At 43.2% G+C, this 26,857-nt stretch overlaps 1 protein-coding gene across 5 annotated transcripts; it reads left to right on the top strand.

Moving 5' to 3' along the window:
* Nucleotides 1-8,141: 8,141 nt before the first annotated feature.
* Nucleotides 8,142-26,314, top strand: CNR1 (cannabinoid receptor 1). 5 transcript variants are annotated; one of them, XM_030945660.1, is made up of 4 exons: nucleotides 8,207-8,406; nucleotides 15,599-15,691; nucleotides 16,137-16,193; nucleotides 21,147-26,314. In XM_030945660.1, the coding sequence occupies exon 4, from the start codon at nucleotides 21,208-21,210 to the stop codon at nucleotides 22,627-22,629; it is 1,422 nt and encodes a 473-aa protein (XP_030801520.1). In that variant the 5' UTR covers nucleotides 8,207-8,406; nucleotides 15,599-15,691; nucleotides 16,137-16,193; nucleotides 21,147-21,207; the 3' UTR covers nucleotides 22,630-26,314. The 5 variants fall into 5 exon arrangements, with proteins under 5 accessions (XP_030801519.1, XP_030801521.1, XP_030801520.1 ...); XM_030945657.1 differs by lacking the exon at nucleotides 8,207-8,406 and adding an exon at nucleotides 8,544-9,356; XM_030945661.1 differs by lacking the exon at nucleotides 16,137-16,193 and having other exon boundaries at nucleotides 8,206-8,406.
* Nucleotides 26,315-26,857: the final 543 nt, after the last annotated feature.

The raw sequence follows: 26,857 nt of genomic DNA on the forward strand, positions 1-26,857 counted from the left end.
CCCAAGCTGATCTCTGTTCAGATTCTGGCTGCCATTGATGTGAATTTATTTTCCTGTGGATCCAGGGACACTGTGGGGCTGTGAAATGAACGGTTAATGGTGTTCAGTCCCCCTTTGTCCTACGAGAGACAATGTTGAATGGGCTTGAGCTTTGTGATTCGGGTTTTATTGTTCAAACAAGCAGTTGTAAAGCGCACACACATGCACCCCTCCAGATTTACAGAGGTCAAAGTGCTAGTGACCTCTGTGTCACACAGGTGCCACAAGATTTCAGGTGAATATTGCGAAGTAACAAAAACCTGAGCTGGCAACCTTTCTGCGACCAAAGTGTTTTATTAGTAAAAACAAGCATGCAGCTATACATTTTATGCTGAATACTTTATGACACTACAACAAATTTGTGGGGCAGGAAGGGATAACATCAGCAGTCTTTGACCATATGAACAAATGTAGTCACAATGATTGTAATATTTGTAGAAAAGGCATCAAAAAGCTGTCAGAGGCCAAAGAAATAGCCAGACTGTCTCTTGAGGACTAGATTATGATACATCCTTAGGACTGGCACTGGAAGCAGAGAAGTTTGTATTTCTGTTTTGGAGTGACTACATGTTTCTCCTGAAACACAGGGGTAAGTGGTTTCTCCAGACTCACTGTTTCCATATGCAGAACAAACTGATGCGAAGACCCAGCCTGGGGAGGGAGAGGGACCCTTAAGTACAGCTGCCGCCTGTGCCCTGAGCAGAGTGTGCTACAACAGGGAAGAGCTCTGCTGCGATCCCCTGCAACCTATGGGGAGGGATGAGGAAGTAGGTGATGAGTGCATTTTATCCTAGCTGAGGTTTATAGTCATTACAATAGGAACTGAGCTCTCTCCCTCACCCTCTAATAATGGCCTCATTTTATTAAGTGCCGTACAAACACACACACAGAAAAAGTGCCTCCTCCGCACAGCTACATCTCGAACAAACTTGAGCTAGAAAATGTGCAGTTCTCATCCAAACTCGTAATTGTTTCTCATTGCTGGAACTGAACATCTATGCCATACAGACTGATATATACTGTCCCTATTTAAAAAATGACATAATGGGTTGTTTTCATATCTAGCAGGAACAAGGAAAATGTGAACAAAAGTCAAGAGAGAAAACAAATCTGTATATTTCCATGAAAGAACCAATCTATTTTAGAGTCATCTTAGGCTGTGTTTTTAGTTGGGTTTTGTTTGTTTATTTGTTGTGTTTCTTTTGCCATACTGATGAGTGATATTGATTTGCATCACACAGAAGTTGCAGATACAATCCTATGTCTATTTCCATTAAACACAGCATTCAGAGCATCCAACATCACTTGAAGACATTCCTGACTTTGATGCCTGTACACTTGCAAAGGTAGAGCATCAGGAAAAAGCTTTGTCATCTTGTTTTTCTCAATTCCTTCCCTTCATCACACAGTTTTGTTTATTTATTTGTTTTAGAAACACGCTTTTTTTACACTTTGCTATGCATATTTATAATAAAAAGATGATTTGTGTCCTCATTCCTGCTCTATTGCTCAATGATGAAAAACATTAACAAAGGAAAACTATTTTCAGTCATAACGTTCTATGCAGGTAAACTGGAACTGTAAAGAGTATGATTTAATGAAAGAAGGTGAGAAGATTTAAAAAACCACTAATAAGGGTGCTTCTTTGATTGAAAGATTAAAAGATCACTTAGGAGCAGAGCAGTGATTTCCTTTGTGTTAGAAAAACACAGTGCAAATATTCAAAAGCAGCATCCCCAAGGTCAAAGAAGCCCATCCTCTCTGACACAGTATACTCACTCTCCTCCTCAACCACCTCCTTTTTCCACCTGCATCAGCATTTTGTAATTTTCAGATGGTGGAGAGAAAATAAACTCACGTGTCTCAGCCAGCTTTTAGTTTTGAAGGAACATGCAAAAATGCCCCAGAAGGCACTCAAAGCTCTATGCACTATTAGTGGAGCAGCTCATGAACATCTACCTAGACCTGCAGACACAGATTCAAACTCTGCAGAGAAAGAGACTCCAAAATCATGATCTTTAAAATGCTTGTGAGATTTCTGCCATTTGCTCTGGATTCCTGCAGTGAAGAGCGAGTCACTGCCAAGCCACACCAAGCAGAGCGCGCGGCGCCCAGTGGTTCAAAGCACAGAGCCAGCCAGAGCTGCTGGAGCCAAAAGGTGCTGCTCCAAATGCGAGCACCACGCCATGGCCTCACACTCAGCACAGCAGCTGCTGTCCAGCGTGCCACAGCTGAGACAAGAGCATCATAAAGAGTAAAAAAAAAAGGAGGAGGGGTCAGTGGACTTCAGCCCAAAGGAACATTTCTAAGGCTCCTTCCCCAGGCATCAGCAAATGTGGGACAGGCAACAGATGTCTGATCAGCAATTCCCCGCCTCTGTATCTGGGAAAGCCTGTGTTTTAAAACAAAGGTTTCTCCTAGCAAGTGCTCACCAATCTTCTGGTTCCTCTTTTCTGTTATCTTTGTCAAGAGTTGGTGGAAGGAGTGTGACATAGCACAGTATCATTGCCATTAGAGCAAAAGAAAAAACCCTTGTTAGTACTCTGCAGTGCCACCCTCAACAGAAAAGGCAAAACATTACAAAATATCAATAGAGCAGAAGATTAGGCTCAACTGTATTACGACTGGTATGGCTACCAACATCTGTCAGCAGTAAATTGAGAATTTTTTAAAAACAGGCATTGTTAACTATGTTACATGTTTCTTTCCTTCATTTGTTGAGTTCATAAACTAAATTACATAGAACAGCATCTAAATTGGTTCATCGTGTCTCAACTCCTATTTAAAAGGACAAAGCAAAAAGCTGAAAAGAATAATATTTGGGGAACTGGATAGCTTCAGGGGATAGTTAATGATGGGATAGAGAGACTTGAATGCCTGTATCACTGGCTTTAATTTGGTTCAGGGCAGTAGTGACACAAAGTAATTACTATACGAGAGCTATTCACGGGTCCTTTGTGTGAGATGAGGTGGTGGTCTCTTTCTATTGCTAGCTGGTGGACACCTGCCTTACAAAACCCGGCTGCACATCTCTCACTCTCAGCACCTGGCAAAGTCAAAAGCTAAGCTCAGACTTGGGGAAGGAGTAGGGCTACTGTACTACCCAAGCAACAAGCTAAAGTGTGCAGCCCATAACAAGGACCCTGCCGTGCCTCATCAGTGACACAAACAGCAACTGTCCCTGGCAGATCAATCCTTTCAAAAAAGACCAACATTTGACTAAATATGGAGCTGGACAATTAACAAAGGCCCCGGGTAACCCACTAAATTTCATGGGTTCTGTCATTGCCTGGACTGTTTTTTTTATTTGCTGGATGGCTGGAAAGCTGCTCCTGGACAATGAAATTTCTGATTGGGTTTTTATTGTTATTATTTGCAATGTGTTAGTGCCTGCAGGTCACAGACAGGATTATGACTTTGTTGTGATAGGTGCTCACAAACCACTAGTAAGAGGCAGTTCTCACTTCAATGACCTTATAGTTTAAACAGAAAAGCTTGAGAGTGAAGGAAGAAAAAAGATATTATTATCCTCATTTCACAGTGGGGCAGCAACTGGGCAGAAAGACAAACAGCATTACGTCCCGAGGGGCTGAGCTCATGTTGCTCTTCCTGAACTCAGTAAAAACTGTGGGTGTTCAACAGCATGGAAAAAAGGGGCCAAAATCACATAACGAGTAAGGAGGAGAACCAGGACTTGATGGGTCCCAAACTGACCTTGCTTGTTTAACAGCTTGCAGAGAAAATGAAGAAAAGCTGAAAAATCATATTGCTTTAGGAGTATTTGTTTGTGCTGGAGCACCAAACTTGTTGGTTCCTCAGGCTCTGTGATTCGGGGAGAGAAGGCTACCTCGGGAAATGGCCAAGGTTTAAGGTCTTGTTTTTCAATCTTTCATTCTCCTCGTCCAAAAAATTTCTGTTGTGGTCCTCTGTGTGCGGGGGCAGAATTGTACTTATAGTGAAGACCCTCCCCTTGACTTTCTCCAAAGACTGGGAAGTGTATGCCTGAGAAGGGGTGGAAAGGATTTTGTGCACCCATGGTGCTCATTGCTATCATAGCAGAAAAGTGTCCTAAAATGGATAGATAAAGATGAGCCTTTAAGATAAGCAGACAGTCTTCTAAATTAAGAACTGGACATAAGAACACATCTTCTCCCTTGTTTGAAAATGATTTAAGGAACTGCCACATAAACCTTGTGAAAATCAATCTGCCTGTGGGCAGGACACCGGATAAGTGTTAAAAACCAGTGTACTGGCTTCCTCCATGAGCACACTTCCAAGTGCATCATTTATGTCTTGTTTGATAGTTGGCTCTACCTATGGATGAAGAGTGAAAAATGACCAAGACCTCTGAGGTTTTTTGAGGCAGCAGAAGGAAACATTCTTGACAAGAAATTATGGAGAAATCCTGAAAACAAGCATGGTGCTGCAGGGTGTACAAAACTAGGAAGCAAGCGATCTTTCTGAGATAATCAAAGCATCTAACCTGATTGTTGTACAGATTTTTTCCAAAGTAAATCATCAAGGTCTCATAATGCACATCTGATCAACCTAAATAGATAAATAAAAAGCTTAACAGATGAAGGACAACATTCCTGAAGTGGCCAAGTTAATTTTTCATAAAAATATAAAATCAAAGTATTTGGGGAAAAAAATCTGACTGAGAAGGCAAGAATTTGTGATTTAGAAAGAGCATAGGATCAGCTGGATTATCTCATCTGTTACCTCCTTGCCTCTTCTTCCTGAAATAAGAACTGAAGGAAATCCCAGTTGCAATATGTTGTGGTTTAACCCCAGCCAGCAACTAAGCACCACACAGCTGCTCACTTACTCCCTGCCCCCAGAGGTATGGGGAAGACAGTTGGTGGAAAAAAACCAAAATTCATGGGTTAAGATACACACAGTTCAATAGGACAGAAAATTAAGGCGGGAAATGGATTTACAAAACAAGCGATGCATAATAATAACAGCAGTAATAACAACAATGCAACTGGAGTACACAAAACCAGTGATACACAATGCAGTTGCTGACCACGTGCTGACGGATGCCCAGTCAATCTCTGAGCAGTAACCCCCAGGCAGCTTTCCCTCCCAGTTCACAAAATGAGCATGACATCAGACAGTATGGAATATCCCTTTGGCCAGTTCAGGTCAGCTGTCCTGGCTCCATGTCCTCTCTGCTTCTTTTACCCCAAATCTACACACAGGTGAGAAGCCAAAAACTCCTTGATGTAGTGTAAATACTGCACTGAAACAATGAAAACATCAGTGTGTTATCAACACAATTCTCACATTAAATCCAAAACACAGCAGTGTACCAGCTACTAGGTAGAAAATTGACATTATGACAGCCCAAATCAGGAGAAAATAGTACCTGGGATGGTCAATCATGCACTTTAAAAGGCAGCTGAGTTCTAGAATTCCATCATGTGGTTGAGAGGTCAGCAAAATTCAGATACTCTAGTTTCAGTAAGTGTTTGCAGTTTAAAATTTTGCTCCAACCGGGAATAGCAGAATTCTTACCTGGAGAAAGCTGTGGAGAACATTAATTTCAGGTTTATGGTAATAAGTGATTGGTTGATGGGAATAAGCTTTCCAAATTTTTGTATTATTTTGCAATATATAATATAAAAGGAAATATTTTGAAACCAAAACTCATTTTGGTTTCAAAGCCAAGAAAGCAAGAAACTGGAACATTTAGCTTGGAAATGTCACAACGAGACATTCCCACACTGTTGGAACATCCCTCTACCACTTACTCTTTTTTAAATGACATTTTCAGTGCAACCAACACAAGTTTGCAAAGCATTTCAGTTTTGACAAGGTTGCATTTTCCAGTGGAAAGACACTTTTTCAAAGGTTTTCAAACCAGCTCCACTGGAACAAATGTCACAGGATTACAACAACCTTGCCTTTGCAAAACCGCTACATTACAATCAGGATCCTGGAAGAGGGGCTGGGGTATACAAGGCTTTAGGGGTCCCAGGTTGCCCCATGGTTATGAAGGTTGAGAACCTGCTGCTTGGATAACTTCTGGCTATCCATACCTCTTGTCTCCTGTTGAACTTGTAGGCTGAACAGTTGTTCAGTTGTTGCAGTAGCAACTGCACAGGACTGCACAGGGGGAAAACCCCTCAGTATGTGGCCATGGCTACATGTTCAACCCTGCAATGTCCTTCTCTACAATCCAGGTTGAGAAGTGATTCAAAGAAGGATTATCCTGAGACTGGAGTAATGCTCAGTTCAGGATGGGAATCTTTAGCAAGCCAAGAATGTGGAGGCAGGATGAACAGTAACACATGCCCTTAAATTCCCTCAGCAGGCTGATTTTGGTCTGGTATTGTCCACTTGAAGTGACTTGCAAAGGGGATGTGTCCCTCCACAAACATGGAAGAGAAGTTTAACTGGGTAGGCTCACATTGAAAGCAAAAGTACTCAACATTTTCAATGAAGTAAAGAAAAAGTCCTCTGAGAAGTTAGTACTTTCTGAAACGCATAGCTAAAGAGAAATCTGATCTGATTTAACACAGTCCTAAATAAAGTTCTTTTTACTTTCCACCACTTCTGAATGACCAAACAGACAGACTAATACCAGAAACTCAAGCTGGGCACAAATGAGTTGGCCTTTTTTTTCCCTTCCACTTTTCTCACAGGGAGTGCCATTTGAAATTATCTCCTTCCTTGTTAATTTAACGATTACCATCAGAAAGAGCCAGCGGCTGAAAAATTATTGTCAGTAATTATGATCTTGCAGACTCGCTCTGGGACTCGATGCAGGGAAAACATTGGATTGTGAGAATGATGCCGTGCTCCTGAGCAGATGCACTTTGGTGGATGGAGCATGGAGATTTTGTTGCCTCAGACCTTGGGGGCCCAGCTTGAGAAGCCTTCAGGAGGAAGAGTCACTGTGAGATAGCAGGCACATCTTGAGCTGGACACCCCTAAAATACAGCCACGGGAAACCTTTAATCATCACTTATGAAGACTTGAGTGTTTTTTTAACCTGATAAACAAGGAGAATCACATATTCCTCCTCTGTGCGTGGATGTACCAGTTCAGGTAAATGGTAGATGGACCAGTTAATGTCTTTAGACACCATGTCAAATGATAAATATTTATCATGTTTCAGTATTAATTCGTGTGAAGACAAATACATATGTATGACACTGCAGAGGCAGAAACACACGATCAAAGCCAGCTAGATATTACAGTGTTTAGGAACTGGCTGCTGAATAAAGCTCAGCTTTCCAGTTATGCCCATTGCCTGCCCACCTTTGGAGCCATTTCGCCCCCCAGAGATGAGGGAATCCCCTTCACTTCTGAGGGCTGCCATGACGGTTGTCGTGTAAGCCCGAAAACACCGAAGGCGGGATTCGGGTAGTGACAAAAAGGGAAATAAAGTATGTCAAAACCCTAGTGTTCCACAGGAAATACTGGGACGGGGAAAGGACGCCCCACGAGGGCAGCCACAGCCGCCAACCTCCGCATCCCGCTGGGTGTGCCAGTCCCGCGGCCCCGGGGCGAGAGCGGAGCCAGCCCCCCCTGTCCCCACGCCGTGCGGGCGGCTGGCGGGGCCGGGCCGGGTCCCCGCGGCGGGGATGCGCCGTCCGCCCCCCCGGGCCGGAGGAGGCGCTGCCTTCCACATTGGCTGGGGGCCGGCGCGCCGCCTCCCCGGCCCCGCTCCCCGCGCCCGGCCGGGGGGCGCGGCGGCAGGCGCCGGCAGGACGGGGCTCACGGCCGGGCAGCGCCCACGGCCGGCGGGGCGCGGGGTGGGGCACGGCCCGAAACGGAGCCGCTCTCCGCCGCCCGCCCCCGCGGTGTTCCCCGGTGTTCCCATGTCCCTCCCCCGGGGCGAAGTTTGGCCAGCGCCGCCTGTCCGCCCCGCTGCTGCCAGGGCCGGGACAAAAGGCACACACTGACACGTGATGGGCGCCGGGCTTCATAAATGGGACCGGAGCGGGGCGGAAGGCGGGGGGGACGCAGCGGCGGCGTGTGCCGGAGCCACGCCGGGCGCCCGGCGGCTCCCGCGCTGCCTCCCCGCGCCGAGGCGGCGGCGGGCGGAGGCGGCGGAGGAGGGGCGGGCGGGCGGCACATGGAGCGGCGGCGGCGGCAAGGCGGCGGAGCCCGGCGTGCCGCCTGAGCCGGGCGAGCGAGGGCGGCGGTGGTCGGAGAGGAGGCGCCGAGGGGAGGGAAGCGAATAAGGGGAGGCAGCCGGGGGGAGAAGTCTCCCACCTCCTCCTTCCCCTCACCGGCACCGCCTCCTCGGCGCTCCCCAGTGCCGGGGTGCCCGGGTGGGGCGGCGCTCCTGCTCCCTGCCGGGGGTCGGCGCGGCCGGAGCGGGCGGGGAACGCGGCCGGTGCCGTGCGGAGGGTAAGGACGGCGCGGGCGGCGGGGGGGCAGGGGAAGGCGGCGGGTGCCCCCCCGGTCGGGGACCCTTCGTCCTCCTCAAAGTTTGTTGGCGGCGTGGGTGGGAGGGGGTTTTTCGGGGAATGACACCGCCTGCCCCGACGGCGGAACGGGCGGAGGGGAGGCGGCTGCCTGCGGAGCATCCCTCCCCGCGATCCGCCGCTGCGTCCCGCGGCGATCGCGACCCACGCTGCGGCGGGGCCGGGGACCGCGCGGGTTCTCGCCTGTGCCCCGGGCACGGCCCCGCGCCGCCGCCTCGGGCGGCTGGGAGGAGTTGGAGGTAGCCCGGGGGCCGCCCGGGACAAGCCGGTGGTCCCGGGAGCGCAGTTTGTCTTCGCGAGCCCGGCCGGAGGAGGGGGACCCGGCGGCCGAGGGGAGCCCGGCAGCGGGCGGGGGTGCGGGCGGCTGGTGGCGTTATGCTTAACACGCGTCTATTCTTCTGTGCGCGGAGCCGGTAGCCTCCCGGGCTCCCACAGGACCTTATCTGACACCGGAGGTTTTTCCTCTTGTCCTGACCCACTGGTGATTTACAGCGGGTGGCATTCAGCCCGGTTTTCCTGCGCACTTTTCCTCTCAAAACTCTGTCTGTGGGGCTGTGACCGAAATAAAAGGCGGTTCGCAATTTTGCGCGCAGTGATGTTCCGTTAAAAAATGTCACTTAATCGTTCAGCATCCTCAGAATATCAGTAGGGTTTGTTGGTTGGTTGGTTGGTTTGTTTTTGTCTGAAATTTGGAAGTCTGGGGGGAAAAGACCTGAAAAAGGGTGAGCGTTTTAAACTTCACGCAGCGTTTGTCATGTGAAATCTTCATCTGTTGAGAAATAATTTTGAGTAACCAGATGGGCTTATTTCAAATGGGCATCTTTTTGTCTCAAAGACGTCTGCAAATCTCCATTGAGAATACCCCTGGATGAGGTATGTACCGAGCCTTTGGTAGGAGAGAGCTCATTACTGTGATTGCAGTTTGATTAAGTAAAATGGTGTCAGAAGATGAAGTCCATAGTTTTCCTTCTTTCTCTAAAATTGTTATCACTGTTATTTTCTCTATGGCAGCAAATTATGACATTAAGAGTTTCGGCACATGTTTTTTTTTTTCTTTCAGAAGATAAAGGCTCATATATAACATACATCCAGATTACAAAATGCCCCTTGAGTCTCTACTAGGGTTAAAAAAAATAAAAAACAAACAAAAACTGTCGCTTTTTTAACCTGCTAAAGGTGTAGTAATTTTTTTCCTTTTTTCTTAGATGCATCATGTTGTTTTCATTGTTACTGTTCACCCTTTCTTAAAGGAATATGGCATTCTCTGCTGGGGGTGGCATTGCTGTTAAGGCGAAGAATCAGAGCGCTACTGAATATGATGTTTAATAACAAAATGTACAGCATTGCTAAAATTACTTGGCTGCGCTTAATTATTTTCGTGTTACACCTCATATCAACCACCAGCATGTGTTTTTCCTTCTCAAGAAGAGAAAAAACCCTGTGACTATAGTAGGAATATTTATTATGCAGGCAGAGTTTATTAAATCAGTCATAAAAGAAATGAACGTAACATCTTTAAACAGTTCAGAAGATGAATGTGTAATTCCTGATTTGCTTGAGGTTAAAATTAGTTTTGTAGCAACGAGTAACAGCTTTGCTTTATTATCTGTTGGTCCTTGGAATAAGAGGCAGAACCATTTGAATAAAACCATTTTAGAGCAGAATTCATAAGAACAATAATTGTTTGACTGAGCCAGCAGGCACTTATTGCCAGAAAGGAAAAATAAAAAGTTGGCTAGGTAAAGAAATTGACTTATTTGCTGAGAATTTAGCTTGTTGACCAGTCTGTGATACCTAAACACACAGGAATGGAATCAAAATACCTATAAAACTCAAGGTGAAGGTGGAAGCAGGTTATAGTATTGCGAGGATGAGCCGGTGGATGCCTTTGATCCTGGCTGTTGTTCTTTGATGAATGATGTGAGCTCAGTTGCATAAAGGACCCCGTTAAAGGCTTTCATGCTCTGTTGAAGGACTGACAGGTCTTAGCCAATGCAAACCTCTCTTTAACTTCCCCTATTACAAGTTTTTGATTGGGCAGCAGAAGTTTAGAAAGAAATAACTTCTTTTTTTTCTTTCTTTTTGAAGCCATTTTTGACTTTCAGCCTTTAATGTGGTGTCTCTAAATGCTTGCATCCCACTGGGAATTTTGGTGCTGAAAATGCTACACACTAGAGAGGGAGAGCTGACATAATTTTCTTTTTTATTGAGTTGAGGTGAGGTAGGTGAGGAGACTAAGAATCAAAACTCATGTATTAATTTAGTATTGCCCAAGATTTTTATGAATACATTGCCATTCTTGATGCTGCAGGTCTCATGCACTGTCTTCTGCTCTCCTAGTTTCTCTAATTCTGCATAGTTTAAACAGAAATTACTGTAACTTCTCAAATGCCAACTTTGTGACCTCTCTAAGTCTTATAGTGACCTACCTAGGCATCTGCAGAATTCGTTTTTCTCAATAGTGATTGTTACTAATTTCTTTCCAGATGTCTATTTTGTCTTTGACAGTCCTCATAAAACAGTAAATTATTTTTTTGCTGCAATTTCTGAAATATATGACATGATGAATGTTCTACAAAACCACTCATTGACCATTTAGGTGAGAATTTGGAGATTTTTCTCTTCTCTAGCAGCAAATTCGCAGTCTGCTGATGGTTTAAAATTCATACTGTGGGCGACCCTAACACTGGGATTTGGCCAAGTTCAAAGCAGCTATGCAGATGGACACACAAGACAGAAGGCAGAGGGAAATAGACCCTTTTAATCATAACAAGGCTGCTCTTGTTTTCTTATCTACAGTGGAAATGCATGCAAGTCCCTTGTACCTAAAAGCAAGCTTGCAAATGTGCCAGAATAGACTGCAAGAGCATTTGTTACGAATGCAAAGTTAAAAATGTGACAACCTGTCTTCTCAGTACTGCTCTGTATGTCTCCATTTCTAGACTGACACTGTACTGCTACCAAAAGTGCACATCCCATCACTGTTGGTGGGATAAGGATTCCCCCCCAAAACTCACACCCTTTGAAAGTGTGTGGCTTTGTTACTGACTGCTGAAACCAGCTATGACCTGTCCTTTTGAAATGGCTGTAAGGACTTATAAATCAATTTCTCGTTAGAAAGAACTTTTTTTTTCCCCTTTTTCCCGAAGGTACCATTGTTGCCCATGAAAAATGACTGGGTTTGCAACATAAGGTTGGAGCACATTTTATTCTGCCATTTGTGCCTCATGCAGGGGCATTACGGTGGTGCACACCCCAAGCTTGATTCTGCTTCTCCTCAGTAGGAGCATCCTTTCTTGGTGAAACTGACCACATCCAAATTACAGACAAAATAGGTATTTCATTACAGTGTGTGACAGTATGATGTTCACTTCTTATACCTTGGCTGGACTGTTGGTGAAAGTGGATGCTCTGTACAATTCAGATGTTGTATTGTTTGTGTAGATTGAGGCTAGATGGCATCAAATAGTGCCTCATCCTTCGTTAACCTCTTTTATGGCAATTATGTATTCTTAAGAAGGATGTGTTTACTCACTACAAAGTACTGAGCAGAAGCAGGTCTGTACTGTCAATTCCCTTTCAGCCCTCACTGGAGTAGTTTCCATCTTTCTGCATTTTGGGAAACATTTCAAAGTTTATGTTTAGGATCTTGAGGGGCTCCCGCCTTTCTGTTCTCCTGAGGATGTGAAACGTGCTCTCAGAAATCACTGCTCTTAGTCAGTTGTGCCTCTGTTTTAAGGAATGCAGCACTGAAGTCCAGACTATGTACATGCCTGGGATGTTAGGTGACATATGTATACATACACGCAAAATAACTTTTACAGGATCTCAGTGATAGATATATTATTTTTAGATTCTTGCTTTTAGCCAAAAAGGCTGTGAATAAGGGGATTCAGAAGGATGTTCAGCAATCATCTTCCCTGTATTTTTTGTACCTACACTTCTCTGCGTGTACTCTAGCACTTGAAATTTGGGTTTATGCATGACATACTGCAGGGTTTCTGAGACTTCAGTTCTTCCTCTAGGCATGTGATTTTTTTGTTTATGTCTGTTTGTAAGTTTATGCATAGAAGTATACCTATATATATAAAGTCATAACTCATCCCTCAGTATATTTTAGCTATTTTTCCAAGTCTGATGTAATATTGGTTGGAGTCTCTCCACAATTTGTTGTTCTGCTACTTGGATATCAAATTCTACTGTAATTCTTTTTCACTTCTCCTCTTCCCTCCCTCTCTCCTTTTTTTAAAAAGAAAAAAGCATCTGCATATTTCAAAGACATACACCATTGCCAAGCAATCTGGCGTAGTGGCTTAATATGCTGGCAAATAATTTCACAAGTTATTTGTGTGTGTGAAGGCAGTATATTTGAATATCATTATATTGTGAATGTAACTATGAAGACAGTTATCTGAGCTTGTTTAAATCTTAGGAAAGGCCCGACATCTCCAGAAATGAAAAAATTGTTTTCATTTTTTAATTGGGAGTGCGTATTTTTGTCCTTTGCTAATGCTGGTGGCATGGGATATCGCAGTTGCCAACAGCCTTTTTGTCCTAGCTTCTGAGCATTGCCAGTACTTGATGGCCTAAAAAAAGTCTGCAGGAGAGGCAGACTCTTGAAGACTGAGGTAGAAGGGATGTTGCTTTGCAATGTGTTGCTGGCCTTCTGTGCACTAACATTTGTCATTGACTGTGAGCCTCTTTTTTTTTGGTGTGTTTTTCCACCGTGTGGGTCACTCAGTGGCTCCATTTGAGCACTCTCTTCCTTTCCACCTTTGAGGTCCATATCCTGTATGTCATTTTCCTTAAGCAGTTTGATTTTTGTTAATGTCCCTGACCAAATTTGCTCAGCTAACCTCTCCTGAGTGTCCCCAGCCTGGTCCCAACTGTCAGTGTGTACAATGCTGTCCTTTCCTCTGACCTTACCAAGGATGGCTTCTCAGAGCCCTTTGCATCTTTCTTCATCATTTGAATACAGATCAGAAATGGACTTTCAAAAGAGCAAGTCATTGCCTGCAGAGTGAGCAGTGGACCTGTTCTTTCTTTATGGTGAGATCTGAAAAATCCCACTAGCTTTATCTTTCAGCTTATGGAGGTGTCTCTGAAGTTCACACAGCTCAGAAGAGGAGGGACATTTTCTCTCGTGTATTTTCTTCTCCACCTGATCTGCTTTCCTCCAGCCCATCACAAAGGCAATTCTTCTCTTTCTCTAAAATCTATATCCCTGCGTCACTGAGGCACTTCCACTTGGGTCTTCCTTTCTTACCTTTCTCCACTTTGCTCCTGTCTTGCCTGGAGATGTCTTATTCCTGGTGTAAGGACAGTAGTTATCTTTCCTCTCTCCTAGCAATCCTTACCACACCAATAATTTAACCCACATTACCATTGCTCTCGGCATCTCCTTGCTATCTCATGATTTCTTTAATTAAAACTTGTTACAGCTGGTTTGTTGAGGGGGGATGAGAAGGCAGACATATACTCTGTGCAGTTTATGAGAATTCTCCCTGGAGCCTGATGTTTTTGCTATTTTTCTGTCTCTAAACCTTACTCTTTTAATAAAGTTCTCTAATATCTTCTGCGGCAACAAATTTGTGACCTTCTGTGTTCTGTTCTGGCCATTGGATGGAAACTATTTTCTAGGAGTGGTTCTCTCCCTCTCTCTCTTTTCTTCCTAATAAATGTGGTTTTTCTCCAGTTTGATCCTCTAGACATTACATTCTTCTGGAGACCTTTAGCATTTAGCATCCAATGGAGCCTGGTCTTTTATGTCCTGCTCTGTTGTTTCAAATTACTTCTCTCACTTAAACTACACATTGTGTACTAAGCTGCCATTTCTTCTAGGTACTTCCAGGAGACTGAGTGTTAACCCCTTATCTCTTTTGCACCTGGCTGGGCTTCTCTGTCCCCATTTAACATTTATGTCAATTCTGCTCAGGAATAAGTGCCTGCACCTTTTGGCATTAGAGAATGGCAAGAGAAGAGGCTGGAAATGGCAAGATTTCTGTTGGAATTTTAAAATCCGAGACGAGTTCTTTTGTGAAAAACTTTGGGAGTTCAAAATTAACCACCTTCCGTTCCAGTTCTCTTCCATTTTCTTTAAAATGTAGGTACCATGGCATTGTATCAAACTTTTCATGTTATCTTCATTCTTCTTTATTGGAAAAGAAGAATAGAAAGTCCTTTATTGGGAAACCAGTCCCTAAACTGGAGCTGATTTTAAGCAAGTAACAAGGTCACGATTGCTTCACTGTTACTTTCATCTGAGTCTTTCATACTTCAGCAAGATTCCTCATCCTCTTTCAAAATTCTGTCTTTAGATGAAATTAAGATAATATGAAGTAAACTGTGAAAGATCTTTAAATCTACAGTTTTACAATAGCCACCTCTGCCTTCTATCACTTCTCCCAAAAGCTGGGGAGAGCAGGTAGCTCTAGTTTCCTGTTAATATTACCTTGATGGCCCCCTTGGCTGGTTTGTGACTTCAGTACTTCATTTTGTCTATAACTTGGTAGGAAATATGATGTATAAGGGGTTGTGTTTTACAAGCTGAGGAGTTTTGGGTGACCTTGGGAGTTCTAGAGATTTTTCACAGGCAGACAGGGCAGCTGCCCCCACACTTCCTCCTCTGCATCTCTGTGGGATGCGGGAGGTGCATCCTTGGTTTGCTTAATTCAGAGGAAGGGCTTCAAGCTAAGCTTCTCATCCGGCATGCACCTTGCCTCTTGGAATATCACTTGGTGTCTTTATTTCTGGATGTTTATCTCTCAGTCCAACATAGAACAACTTGAGCAGTTCAGAGATGGGCAACAGGATGTAGAGGTTGCTAGCATGCTCACCTGCCTCACAGAGAGCAAAGTTTTGGTCATTCCCCATACCAGAAGGAGCAGGACTTCAGCCTTCCTTTTGAACCTCTATGATATTAGACACATGTATATGCTCTGGCTGTTTGGGATGTAAGGTGCAGCCTCCTTTTCTCTGTACCTGCAAATCACCTGTGCTAAAACTGGTACACACATCTTGCCAACTTTGGAGGGAGGAAATAATACTATTCCTTTAGAAATATTGTCCATCACTGATTAACACCCTGTTTTCCCCCTTGTTTTGTTTTTGTTCAGGTTGTCAGCTGCTGGATGCTGGGGGGTGTCACATAGGAGCTATTTGCCCACAAATTGGAACAGTCCAGCCTGTATCCTGCTAGTGTGCAAACGGTATGTTAATTAACACAAGTAACCGTGTAGATGTGCCTTCTTGCTAATTAAGATTCAGCTTGCCAAAGATATGATCATGTTACATAAGAACAAAATTGGGTTCATTACTTGCATGCCCTAGTTTACCCCATAGCTGATAGTGCCTTGCTGTATCTAGAAGATAACATCCCTAATTTGCTCCTCTCCTAGTGTCTGTGCTCCTTCCCGATCCCTCACACAGAGAAAATTCTGACTGAAATGAATGCAAGTTTTCCTGAATTAGGAGTGACAGCATATTTGCCATTTTTAGCTAGGAGTAGCACAGTTTTGGAGATGGAGTAGTAAACCAGTAAATAGGATAGGGGTAGCATTGCCTTCGCATTCTTCTCAGCATGTGTTTTTTCTTTACTTGGTGTTACTGAGTCTGAGAGTACCATTTCTCAGTCTGCACATTTCTTTCTCTAAGGCTTGGAAACCTTGTTCTGTCCTCGAAGCTGTATTGTCCATCACCATATGGGATAAGGTAATTATTAGCCATATAAATTTTCATTTTATAGGACAGTTCTAATTCTAGAGGCCAACAGTTACCATGGTAGATCTCATTTCTCTCGCAGTTTTACAGCTGACTGCATATGAATGTAAATTATTGCTGTTTCTCCTGTGGTAGTACTTTGTGGACCCAGTTTGGGAGGAGTCCCACTTATTGGGCACTGTGCAAACTTATCAGAAGATAATGCTCTTCTCTGAATGACTTAGAATCTTATAAGGTATTAACAAGGAGAGTGCATTTGTATATTTTTATGCATTCAGAGATTGATTGAATTCTTCCTACTTGTCCTTTAGCCTGTTCTTAATTAACTATGATTATCATAGAAGAAATGTATAGACATGGAGATCAAAATATTTTCTAAAATGGAAGCCAAAAAGGTTTGATTGTGGATTTCCCTTTCTTGTTTTGATTCCTTTTCTTGCAATGTCAACATTTTTGCAGCTATCAGTATCATCATTGTATTGCTCATAATTACTTCCGAGGAAGAGCATAAATACTCACTCCATCTATTCAGGCTATTAAAATTGCTTTATCAATCATCCTGTTTTGAAAATTGTAACAAATTCAGCTCTTTTTGTAGACAATGATAAAAACTTTCCAGCTCTCCTTCTACCCCAGAACAGCAGGAGAAGATAGGTAATGGCATTTTAATGAAGTCATATTCTTGTTCTCCAAGTGAACTGGTCTTGTGGACCAACAAGGAGTCCAAAGGAGGTATAATTCCCCCTGTTGTCCTTGATGATGAGTTGCCAGCCTCTTATGTGCTATATATATTTTTTATTTTACCTGAAGTGTATTTACATTCTGATACCAAGCATCTTTTAGGGCTATATGTAACCACACAGTGGAGGGCACTAGTAAGGCTTACCCCCTCAACTCTTCACTAATTCTTTCACTTTGAAGGCAGAGCCTTACAAAGTCGTGTCTCCAACCTTCAGGTGATGTATAACACCTCATGTGTTAAAGTAGGCAGGGGAAAAGGGCCGAAGGAAGTTGAACGCTGTCGCTGCAGACAGCTCAGCCGGGAGTTTGTCAAAGCCACTCCACCTAGTGGCGGGCACTTCGCACAGCTGGGCTGGCAGTGCCCATCAACAGCTGCCGGGTGATGGGAGAAGGGTCTAAAATGGTGCTCAGCTATGGTTGTTCTGCTCTGGTCTTCAAGATAAAAGATCCTTGAAGTTTTTCTCTGTTGCTTAATTCTTATCTGCAATCATAATTCAGTACTTGCTGTGAATTGCTGCATGCAGTTGTGGAAGTACACGAAAAATTGAGTGCCAGTGTTGGTGCAGCCTCTCCTTCATATTTAATCAATGTTTCAGTCTTTTAAAAGCTCTTTTAAAACGAGTGAGGTAGTTGAGCTCATTTATGGAAGGAATGAAGCTGAGAGCTTTGAAAACTCACAGAACATGGAAGAGTGGATTCTGGCAGGCCAGGAGAGTTCTTGGCAGACCAGGGAGGCTCTCCCTCACTGTGAGTCTGCCCATGAGGGGAGCTTTCTGCAGCACACAGCTGTCACTCAAGCCCCAGGGAGAGAGGATGAACCTGTGTGGAGGACACTTCTTCCCGGTGGAAGCTCTGAGAAGCCAGAGGGGCTCCTGGAATATTTCCTGTGGAGATGGTCATGGCTCTTGGGCAGAACGGGTTTGGATTGTGTTGAAGCCAGCTGCAAAGAGCAGTGTGGCTGCATGGTGTGGGGTGTCTGCTTTCATGGGTGCTGCCTGCTCACCACTCCAGGTTTGGACAGAAATGCTCAGAGCCAAAATGTGTGTGGCACTGGCATTGCTTCTGTCACTGTCTTTTCTTTCTGTGTCAGATGGTGCAGCACCTGTGTCCTGATATCTGCAGTGCCAGAGATCCAGTCTTGTTTTCGCCAGACAGTGATGGAAAACCTCACTGATCTCTTCAGTGCATTTTAGTAGTGAGCTTATACTGGGATAAGCTAGTATCTAAATTAAAGTAAATGAATTTCCTGTAAAGTGTAATTCCAGATCAGGCAAATGGTTGTTTTACTGCAAGTTTAATAAAAATCATCTGCAGCTTGAATAGGTGCATGCACACATACTGCTAGAAATTTCCAATTAGGATATTCCCAGCAGCAAACAAAAACAAAATTAATGTTAGCAGCATCCCCCAAAGCCTAAACTACACTACTAATGAACTCCCAAGTACTCCGAAAAAAAACTCTCTTTGCAGAGACAATAAGGTGAAAATTACTGTAATAATCTCAATGTAAAAATACAGAGGAAAAAAAAAATCATTGACATTCAAAGTAAGACTTGCCTCTCCTGATCCCATTAACCATGTTGTTAGCATAGCATATGCATGCATAGTGATATTGTCACATAACTCACTGCCACCTTCAAAAGAGCACACAAGAATTCGTGTTCTTTCGTTTGTATTTCAAATAAAGGTACGGGTTGCATGGCACCTAATTCTGAGAAAGTCTGTACTTGACATGACTCCAGCAGGGATCAGCTACCTCATAACAATTTGTTTGTCTGTCTAGCAGAAGTGCTCAGTTGAATACAATTTATGAAGCTTTCCTCAGACATAATCTTCTCGACATGGGGCTGTGGCTTTACTCATTAAAATGGTTCCCTTCTGTCAAAAGCTTGAATAGTAGAGGGTACCACAGGATCTTTACATATTTATAGAACTACTTTTTTATTTAATATTTTTGGGTAGTTTTCAAATTAATAACACATTCTTCACTTCTGGTTGTAAAATGGTCTTACAATGCCAAGCTTAAAGTTGCTAGGCTTCACCCAAATCAGATTTATCAGCAGTCATCTTTGCAGCATGTAACATCTGCAAATTCTCTAGGAACAGCTATAAAACAGAAAAGTACCTTCCATATGATGATTGCTGTTCATTTTTAATGTATGCTTCAGTGACATTTCCCTCCTTCACTGCTCACACCCTCAAAATTAAATTCCTTAATACTGTCTGTCTGTCTAATAATTGTTATTTGCTGAGCAAACTGTGTCTGCAAAAGCTGACTCAGCCAGTATATTTTGTGTGTTGTGGCTATCCTGGTAAGGGTTGTTTGTACTCAAAAAAAAATACTTTTTTGCAGCATTGGAGTTGCAGTGTCTTCTGAAGGTCTAAGTTCATATATTCCCTTTAATACTCAATGTCCAGGCCTGCTTAATAAAAGGCAAAACTTGAAAGAGCTATGGAAAAAGTCTTGAGTGTTCACATGCTATAAGGGCAGTATAAGTATATCATCAGCCAAGTGATCTCTGCTTCTTTGGAAATGCTCATGATTTCACATATTTTTGAGTACTGCTATTGTTGTAGAGAGGCATTCTTTTCTTCTTTCCTATGGTTTTCATGGGAAAAGAGAACAGTGGTACCTACTGTGCATGTCTTCTCTTTAGGACTTGAGGTGATCAGTACTCTGATTTTGTATTAAATAAACTCTTGTAGCCTTTCTGACCATTTATTGTCAGTTGTGTAAAGTGAACAGGTTAGGTCAGTACAAGCCTATGTACTGGCATCTAGGATTTCTTGAGTGCAACCATTTCCTCCACACTAAAAGCAAGAAGAAGTTTGGTTTGCTCCTGTTGCTGATTAATCATCGAGATGTCCCATAGCAGATGTAGAATATTTGTAGCACACAAAAGGAGTGATTCTGGCTCTTATTTGTATTCAGATCATTCTCGTCCATTGAAGTGGTGGAAGGGGGTCCTAAAGCAGATGTTCAATCCATATTCAAGGCATTTTCTATCAGCAAAGTAGTATAAAGGAGTATAGCATAGCAAGATCTGTAAGGTTTGTCTTATATGTTGATGCATGCTCAGGTGCTGGTGGGGTCCTCTCCCAAGGGAACCCTGACTAGGAGTTGTTCCCCACAACTAGTCACCATCCATGAGCAAAGGCTGTACTTGACAGATCTCAGAGACCCCTGGCTACTTGGGGACCTTCTGCTGGGTCCCCCCAGTTTTGGAGGGGACAGAATGTTTTTGAGGGTATCCCCAGGGGTACAAATTACATTACAATGCTTCTCACAGAAGCAGTAGCTCCTGGTTCCTTTTGCCTGGAATTTTGGCCATGGCTTAAACTTGGTGCCATGTTTATCTAGGCAAACTTGAACCGTCCTGACTGAGGCTTCTGGTGTGTACAGAGCAGATCACTGATTCTCTCACTGACTTAGCATGGCTGTCACCTTTCCTGAAACTGTGGACAGAGCTGGGTAACAGCTGGGTAACCCACCTCCCTCATATTGCACAAACATCCCAGCACCTTAGTTTGCTTAGCAGAAGGAAGGAATAGAATAATCTTTGGATGTGAGTGTAATGAAACTATATATTTATTGATCTAATACCTTGCTAATAAATTTGCAGTAGCAAATTCAGGATGCTAATAGACCTCAGATTGCTATTGCAGGATAATAAGAATATAGAGGCATACTGGCAAACTGTGAAATCTGGAGTGCATGGCTCTGTCCCTATCGCCTCTCTGTTGTCAATTTTTCAAAACCCTCTATGCCTTTTGAAAGAAAAACAAAGAAGGTGGTGACTCAGTTTAGTGCTGCTCCTGCAGTGGCTCTTGGTATTATCTAAATGAAGCAAGCCCAAGGAATATTGGTCTTCAAGGTGCTTTGCAATCAGAAGCTGAGAAAAATATCTTTCTGGTGGAGCAGCTCATAAGGTTTTGATGAGAAATGAAAATTTCTTTCCTGTGAAACACTCAATTCCCTGTGCCTCTGTTTTTCATGTCGCTTCTTAGTGTAATTCAGTTTTAGTGAAATCTAGGTGATTTCTCTCTAAGTGTTCAACCCACCTTGATTTCCCACAATGGCAAAGTTATACCTGCACTGAATACCAGAGAAGGGTTGATTTTGTTTGACACAGTTCAGCTAAGTTGTCCGTGGAGTTTGTCTCCCTGTTTATGTTAATGAAGTCTGATCTTTTCCCCATATAGGACTTCCTCCGATGCATTTTTCCATCCCCCAAGTATCTCTGAAACCAACAAGACTGGGGTTATGAAGTCAATTCTAGATGGCCTCGCAGATACAACCTTCCGAACAATCACGACAGATCTCCTTTACGTGGGCTCCAACGATATCCAGTACGAAGACATGAAAGGCGACATGGCATCCAAGCTGGGGTACTACCCCCAAAAGTTCCCCCTTTCTTCCTTCAGGGGTGATCCTTTCCAAGAAAAAATGACTGGAGGAGATGATTCCCTGTTGAGTATTATTCCCTCAGAGCAGGTCAACATCACAGAGTTTTACAACAAGTCCCTGTCCACTTTTAAGGATAATGAGGAGAATATACAGTGCGGGGAGAACTTCATGGATATGGAGTGTTTTATGATCCTGAACCCCAGCCAGCAGCTGGCCATTGCTGTGCTGTCACTCACCTTGGGCACCTTCACAGTCCTAGAGAACCTCCTCGTCCTGTGTGTCATCCTACACTCCCGAAGCCTCCGGTGTAGACCCTCCTACCATTTCATCGGCAGCCTGGCTGTGGCCGACCTCCTGGGCAGCGTGATTTTTGTCTACAGTTTTGTGGATTTCCATGTTTTCCACCGGAAGGATAGCCCCAATGTCTTCTTGTTCAAACTGGGTGGAGTTACAGCCTCCTTCACCGCCTCTGTAGGTAGCCTTTTCCTCACGGCAATAGACCGGTACATCTCTATACACAGGCCACTAGCTTATAAAAGGATTGTTACCCGACCAAAGGCTGTCGTAGCATTTTGTGTGATGTGGACCATCGCTATCGTAATAGCCGTTCTTCCTCTGCTCGGCTGGAACTGCAAAAAGCTCAACTCTGTTTGTTCGGACATATTCCCTCTCATCGATGAGACATACCTGATGTTCTGGATCGGGGTCACCAGCGTCCTCTTGTTGTTCATTGTCTATGCCTACATGTACATTCTGTGGAAGGCTCACAGCCACGCTGTTCGCATGCTGCAGCGAGGCACGCAGAAAAGCATAATCATCCAGTCGACGGAGGATGGTAAGGTACAGATCACTAGGCCTGATCAAACTCGTATGGACATCAGGTTAGCCAAAACCTTGGTCCTTATCCTAGTTGTTTTAATCATTTGCTGGGGCCCTCTCCTCGCCATCATGGTGTACGATGTCTTTGGGAAAATGAACAAGCTCATCAAGACTATCTTTGCCTTCTGTAGCATGCTCTGTTTGCTGAATTCAACAGTGAATCCCATCATCTATGCTCTGAGGAGCAAGGACTTGCGACACGCGTTCCGCAGCATGTTCCCCACCTGCGAAGGGACGGCGCAGCCCCTGGATAACAGCATGGAGTCTGACTGCCAGCACAAACACGCCAACAACGCAGGGAACGTGCACAGGGCTGCCGAGAGCTGCATTAAGAGCACAGTTAAGATTGCCAAAGTTACGATGTCTGTCTCCACAGACACAACTGCTGAAGCGTTGTAAGTCAGAGACTTCTTAGTGTTGTGAAAAAAAGTTTAAGTTTAAAAAAAAAAAATTTAAAAAATCAACAACAAAGAAAACCAAACCCATGGCTTAACGTGTTTGTACACTCCTGTAATATTTTTTGGTTTGTCATTGTAAACTGAGCGATGATTGTGTTAAGAGCATTACCATCAGCCAGTTCTTCAGGTTTTACAATTAGGGATTCTAGCTAAATTTTCACAAGTTTTTCTCAAAAGGTGTTTACTGAGTAATAATGTTTCCTGAAAGAGGACAGAGAAAATACCAGATTAGCAATCATTCCTTTGGGGGTGTGAAGAAGAATTGTGAAACCTAATTGAAAAATAACACGTCCTAAATCAATACCATCAAATAAGAAAAAAAGCCTTGTAATCATGCTGTTCATTTCAATGTGAAATGTATTTCATGTCTGTAAGTAATAGGAGTTTCTGAATTTTTCCAAAAGCAGCAGTGCTGAGTTTAGAGGTTTTGTAAAACGTGTCATGTCCCGTGAATTGTGTGCTGTTTTATTATGTGTTATTGATATTTGTCTGATTAAACAAAGTGATAAGGTAGAATTCCGTGAAAATAACGTGAAACGTGATATGTAAACCCCATTGAAAACACTTACTGTATTTGAAGAATTCCTATGAGACATTTTGGAAATTTTACACTTTTAGTGGTCTTCTGTGGACTTAGAGGAGAGGCTTTGTGTTCTTCTACTAAAATTATTTCCCACTACCCTTTACTTTCATATGCATATGAGACTAACAGCAACAGAGGAATAGAGGAGGAATGTGAGAAAGGAATGCACTGGTTCAGACTTTTAAATACCACTGCGTTTATACAGAAGGATTATTTTTGGTTGCACAGACTACTGCCCTGCTCTTGGGCGTTGCCTGAACACAAGTACTGAAAAGCAAAGGTCCCGGATATTTGGCTCCTTTAATGGGCATCTGGTTTTAAGCCATGTGCTGGTGTTGGACCACTGAAGACAGCATGTGTCAGACTCAATGTGCAATGTTATCACTGTGCAGTCAATGTATACTTGAAGTGTGTCACATTCCTGTATCCCAGCTCTAAGCAGATTCAGAGCCTGAGATGCCAAACTCTCGTCTTCACTAAAAGAGGAGGAAATATTGTCAGACTTAGACATTTTCTTATTGTGTGAGTGTGTATATAAATAAATATCTCTGTGTGTGTACGTGTGTGTGCGCGCGTGTGTGTGTAAGTATTCAAACCAGTGAGTCATGGTAGCATAGCTAAGATAGGACACTATGACCAAATGTAACTGTATTTCTTGTTGCACGCTTTGCACACGAATTCTGTTTCTAAAATTGAGTTCTTCCAATTGATTACTGGTGAAAGTACCGTATTAAGAACATCTTGATCCACGCCGAAGTGTGTATCCATGTGCTAGAGGAAGCAGCCTTTCAGTTGCACTTGAGAATAAAGGGAAACGAGAGGTAGAGAGCATGGAATGAGCCTGCACTGACAAATGCTGTAGCTGATGGTGTTCCTGAAGACTTGAGAAAGCCAGGAGTAAATTGTAGTTTGTTTTAAGGTTGTGAGTTCATTCAAATCTGATAGCTTTGAGGTGCATCTTTCTGAAACCACTGACAAGGCTTGACACTACCAGGAAGAAGTTGCTGAATGAAAATAGTGACTCTGTTCCATGGTGGGACCGTTTCTGCAGCCTGGGACTGTCACAAGGAACATGCTACCAGATAGCCTTTGCAGCATGGATATTCTGTGATTCTGTTCTGAGTTATAAGGTCTGGGATCCTCTACACTGCTGCCATGGTTTTTCAGACTGTTTCTTCACCCTGCTGTCTGATTTCTACCAAAATAGCTGAAAACGCAGCTTAGTCCTGTAGCTGCCTGGCACTTACTGCAGCAGGGGTGACTTTCTCTGTGGCACAGAGCAAGTGGAGCCAAATCCAGACTGCCCTGCCACCCATCCTTGTGCTTAAGTAGGGAGAGAGAGGGGGCAACAGCCCTGGGTCTCTGGCTCCCTTAGTGCAAGCCAGAGCAGATGGCTGAACAAACACCCACCTCCTTTCAGCCAGTGGCTCTGTGGGGGTGCACATGGCTCCAAGTTTAGGCTTGGTGAGGGATGGCATTTTTTAAAGATAGGATTGGACCAGATGAGGTGCTGAGCAACAGCTGGAAGAGACAGGGGTACTTTACTCCTCCACCCACCTCCCCGACAGCTTACCTGTGTGATGGGACAGGGCACCACTGTGCTCTCAAGGGGCCTACTGCAGTCAACCAAAACCAGTGGATTGCAGAGGATTCCCAGAGGATGTCAAGTCCTCCTGAAAGATCTTTCTTATGTCTAGGTCTAGTCCATCCTAAAGCTGTCCTCTTGGAGGAGTGGGGGAAAGCCCATTTGAAATGTTAAGGGTATTTTAAGAGCCATTTTTGAAACTGTCTTCTTGTGAATTAAATGCAAACTTCGTGGAATTTTGTTGTGCATTCAAGTTCTAAATTTTACGATAAATCATGGGACAATGGGGCTGTCTTGGCACTTAACTTGGTGCTTACTGATATAATAAGAAATAGCATCCTGTGAAATGTTATCGTCTATCATCAGTATCTTCATTTGCATAATGAGTTTTTCTAAAGCTCTGGGAACTGCATCGGTTCACTTAGAACCATTTATTAAAGAGTTGGCAACAATTTCCTTACATGTTGCACACTAAGTAGAACTATTCTTTCTTTAGAAAAATCTGCTGCCGTTCTGAGATAAGCTGTATTTACACTTCAGCTTTAGGTATTCCTAATTTGCAGTTGGCTACCTTCACTTAGTGATAGCACAGCCAAACGATACTGTGTTCCACAGCCACCCACATCATCATCATCATCATCATCATCATCATCATCATCATCATCACCCATCCACCCACCACCTCTAGTTGCAGTTACGTGTGTGTGTACCAACTCCAAGTGTCATGTATCTACCGAGAAGAACATCTATGTCACACGTGTGCAGAGTTAGATTCTCGACAGTCTAATTGTATATTTGTATGATACAATCTCCTCAGTGCTGTGCAATCACTATCCACATCTTGCACTGGCCTTCCGATGAAAATTTTAGTGTGTCTGTTGTGAGATCGACAGCGCGTTCTACCTGCTGTTATTGGGCTGAATGTATGTAAATAAGTGATTTAAAAAAAAAAAGTCATCTGTACAAGCAGTGGCCTAAAAAGTCTGTAATTGTGGACTAAGAAAGTTGTTGAAGTTGCTGTGACATCTCAAATACTACCTTTGAATAAACTGTTTACAGGGTCCCTTGGGATGCTGTTTCACAGTGAAAGGAGAATTTTTCCTGGTGATAATATGAGGTAAAGAAATCAGATTACCTGAGATTTTTATTTCCAGTGTTTCGAAGTGGAGAACATAACTCTTTATTGTCTGTAAATCTAACATTATTACTTCCTCTTAGAAAAATATTGTATCATTAGATGTTTGTTTGAGCTGGTAACATTCTTGCAAATGTTGCAATATTTTTCATTAGCAACTTGTATAATAGTTTGTACACAAGTACTGTTCAGATTGTCATGAAAAGTAGCTTTGACCATTTACTTACCAGTAGCAGAATAGTATTTCTGTAAGATTTCCAGTGTATTCCTACCATATCATATTTTATTTCTATAATGTAATTAAACTGTTATTTATTAATGGAGAAAAAGTATTCCTCTGCTTTTTTGTTTTCCAAATTTTGAGATAACTGAGGAAGCCACGTGATGATGCTGCCTCATCCCACGATCTGGTGCTCTACGTTTTGTTTATAAGTTTGTCTGTCAGATTCTGAAACAACTGCTTAAACAACTTGACAACAGGTTGTCAAGCTTTGTGGGTTTTAATTGTACGTTGATGTGTTTGAAGGAGGAGGTAGATCATATATTTTATATTTGTGTATCCAGTACTATGGAGACAAGAGAAATGACAGTTCAAACTGCATCTCCTGCTCCATTATGTAGGCAATTTCCCCTTTCCTCAGTATTAGCCAAAATGCAATAAATTCCTTTTGCCTTCCTCAGATGCATGTTAGCTCAAAGATGTCACATTAAGACAAACCCATGTACTTCAGAAAAACAAAACACAAAAGAACAGAAGAAAGGAATACAAATTAAAATAGTGCTGCCAGCAGCAGTGACCTAAATGAGTTATTGGGGATTGTAAATGTAATCAAAGATTGGAGATAAACAAAGAGTTATTCTAGTTT

The sequence above is a fragment of the Camarhynchus parvulus genome, chromosome 3 (genome assembly GCF_901933205.1).
Source record: "Camarhynchus parvulus chromosome 3, STF_HiC, whole genome shotgun sequence".
NCBI lineage: Eukaryota > Metazoa > Chordata > Aves > Passeriformes > Thraupidae > Camarhynchus > Camarhynchus parvulus.

Coding starts and splice junctions, on each gene's coding strand:
- CNR1 (XM_030945657.1), top strand. Junction 15,692..16,136: donor ATCCTGCTAGTGTGCAAACG/GTATGTTAATTA, acceptor TCTTTCTCTAAG/GCTTGGAAACCTTGTTCTGT. Junction 16,194..21,146: donor CCATCACCATATGGGATAAG/GTAATTATTAGC, acceptor TTCCCCATATAG/GACTTCCTCCGATGCATTTT.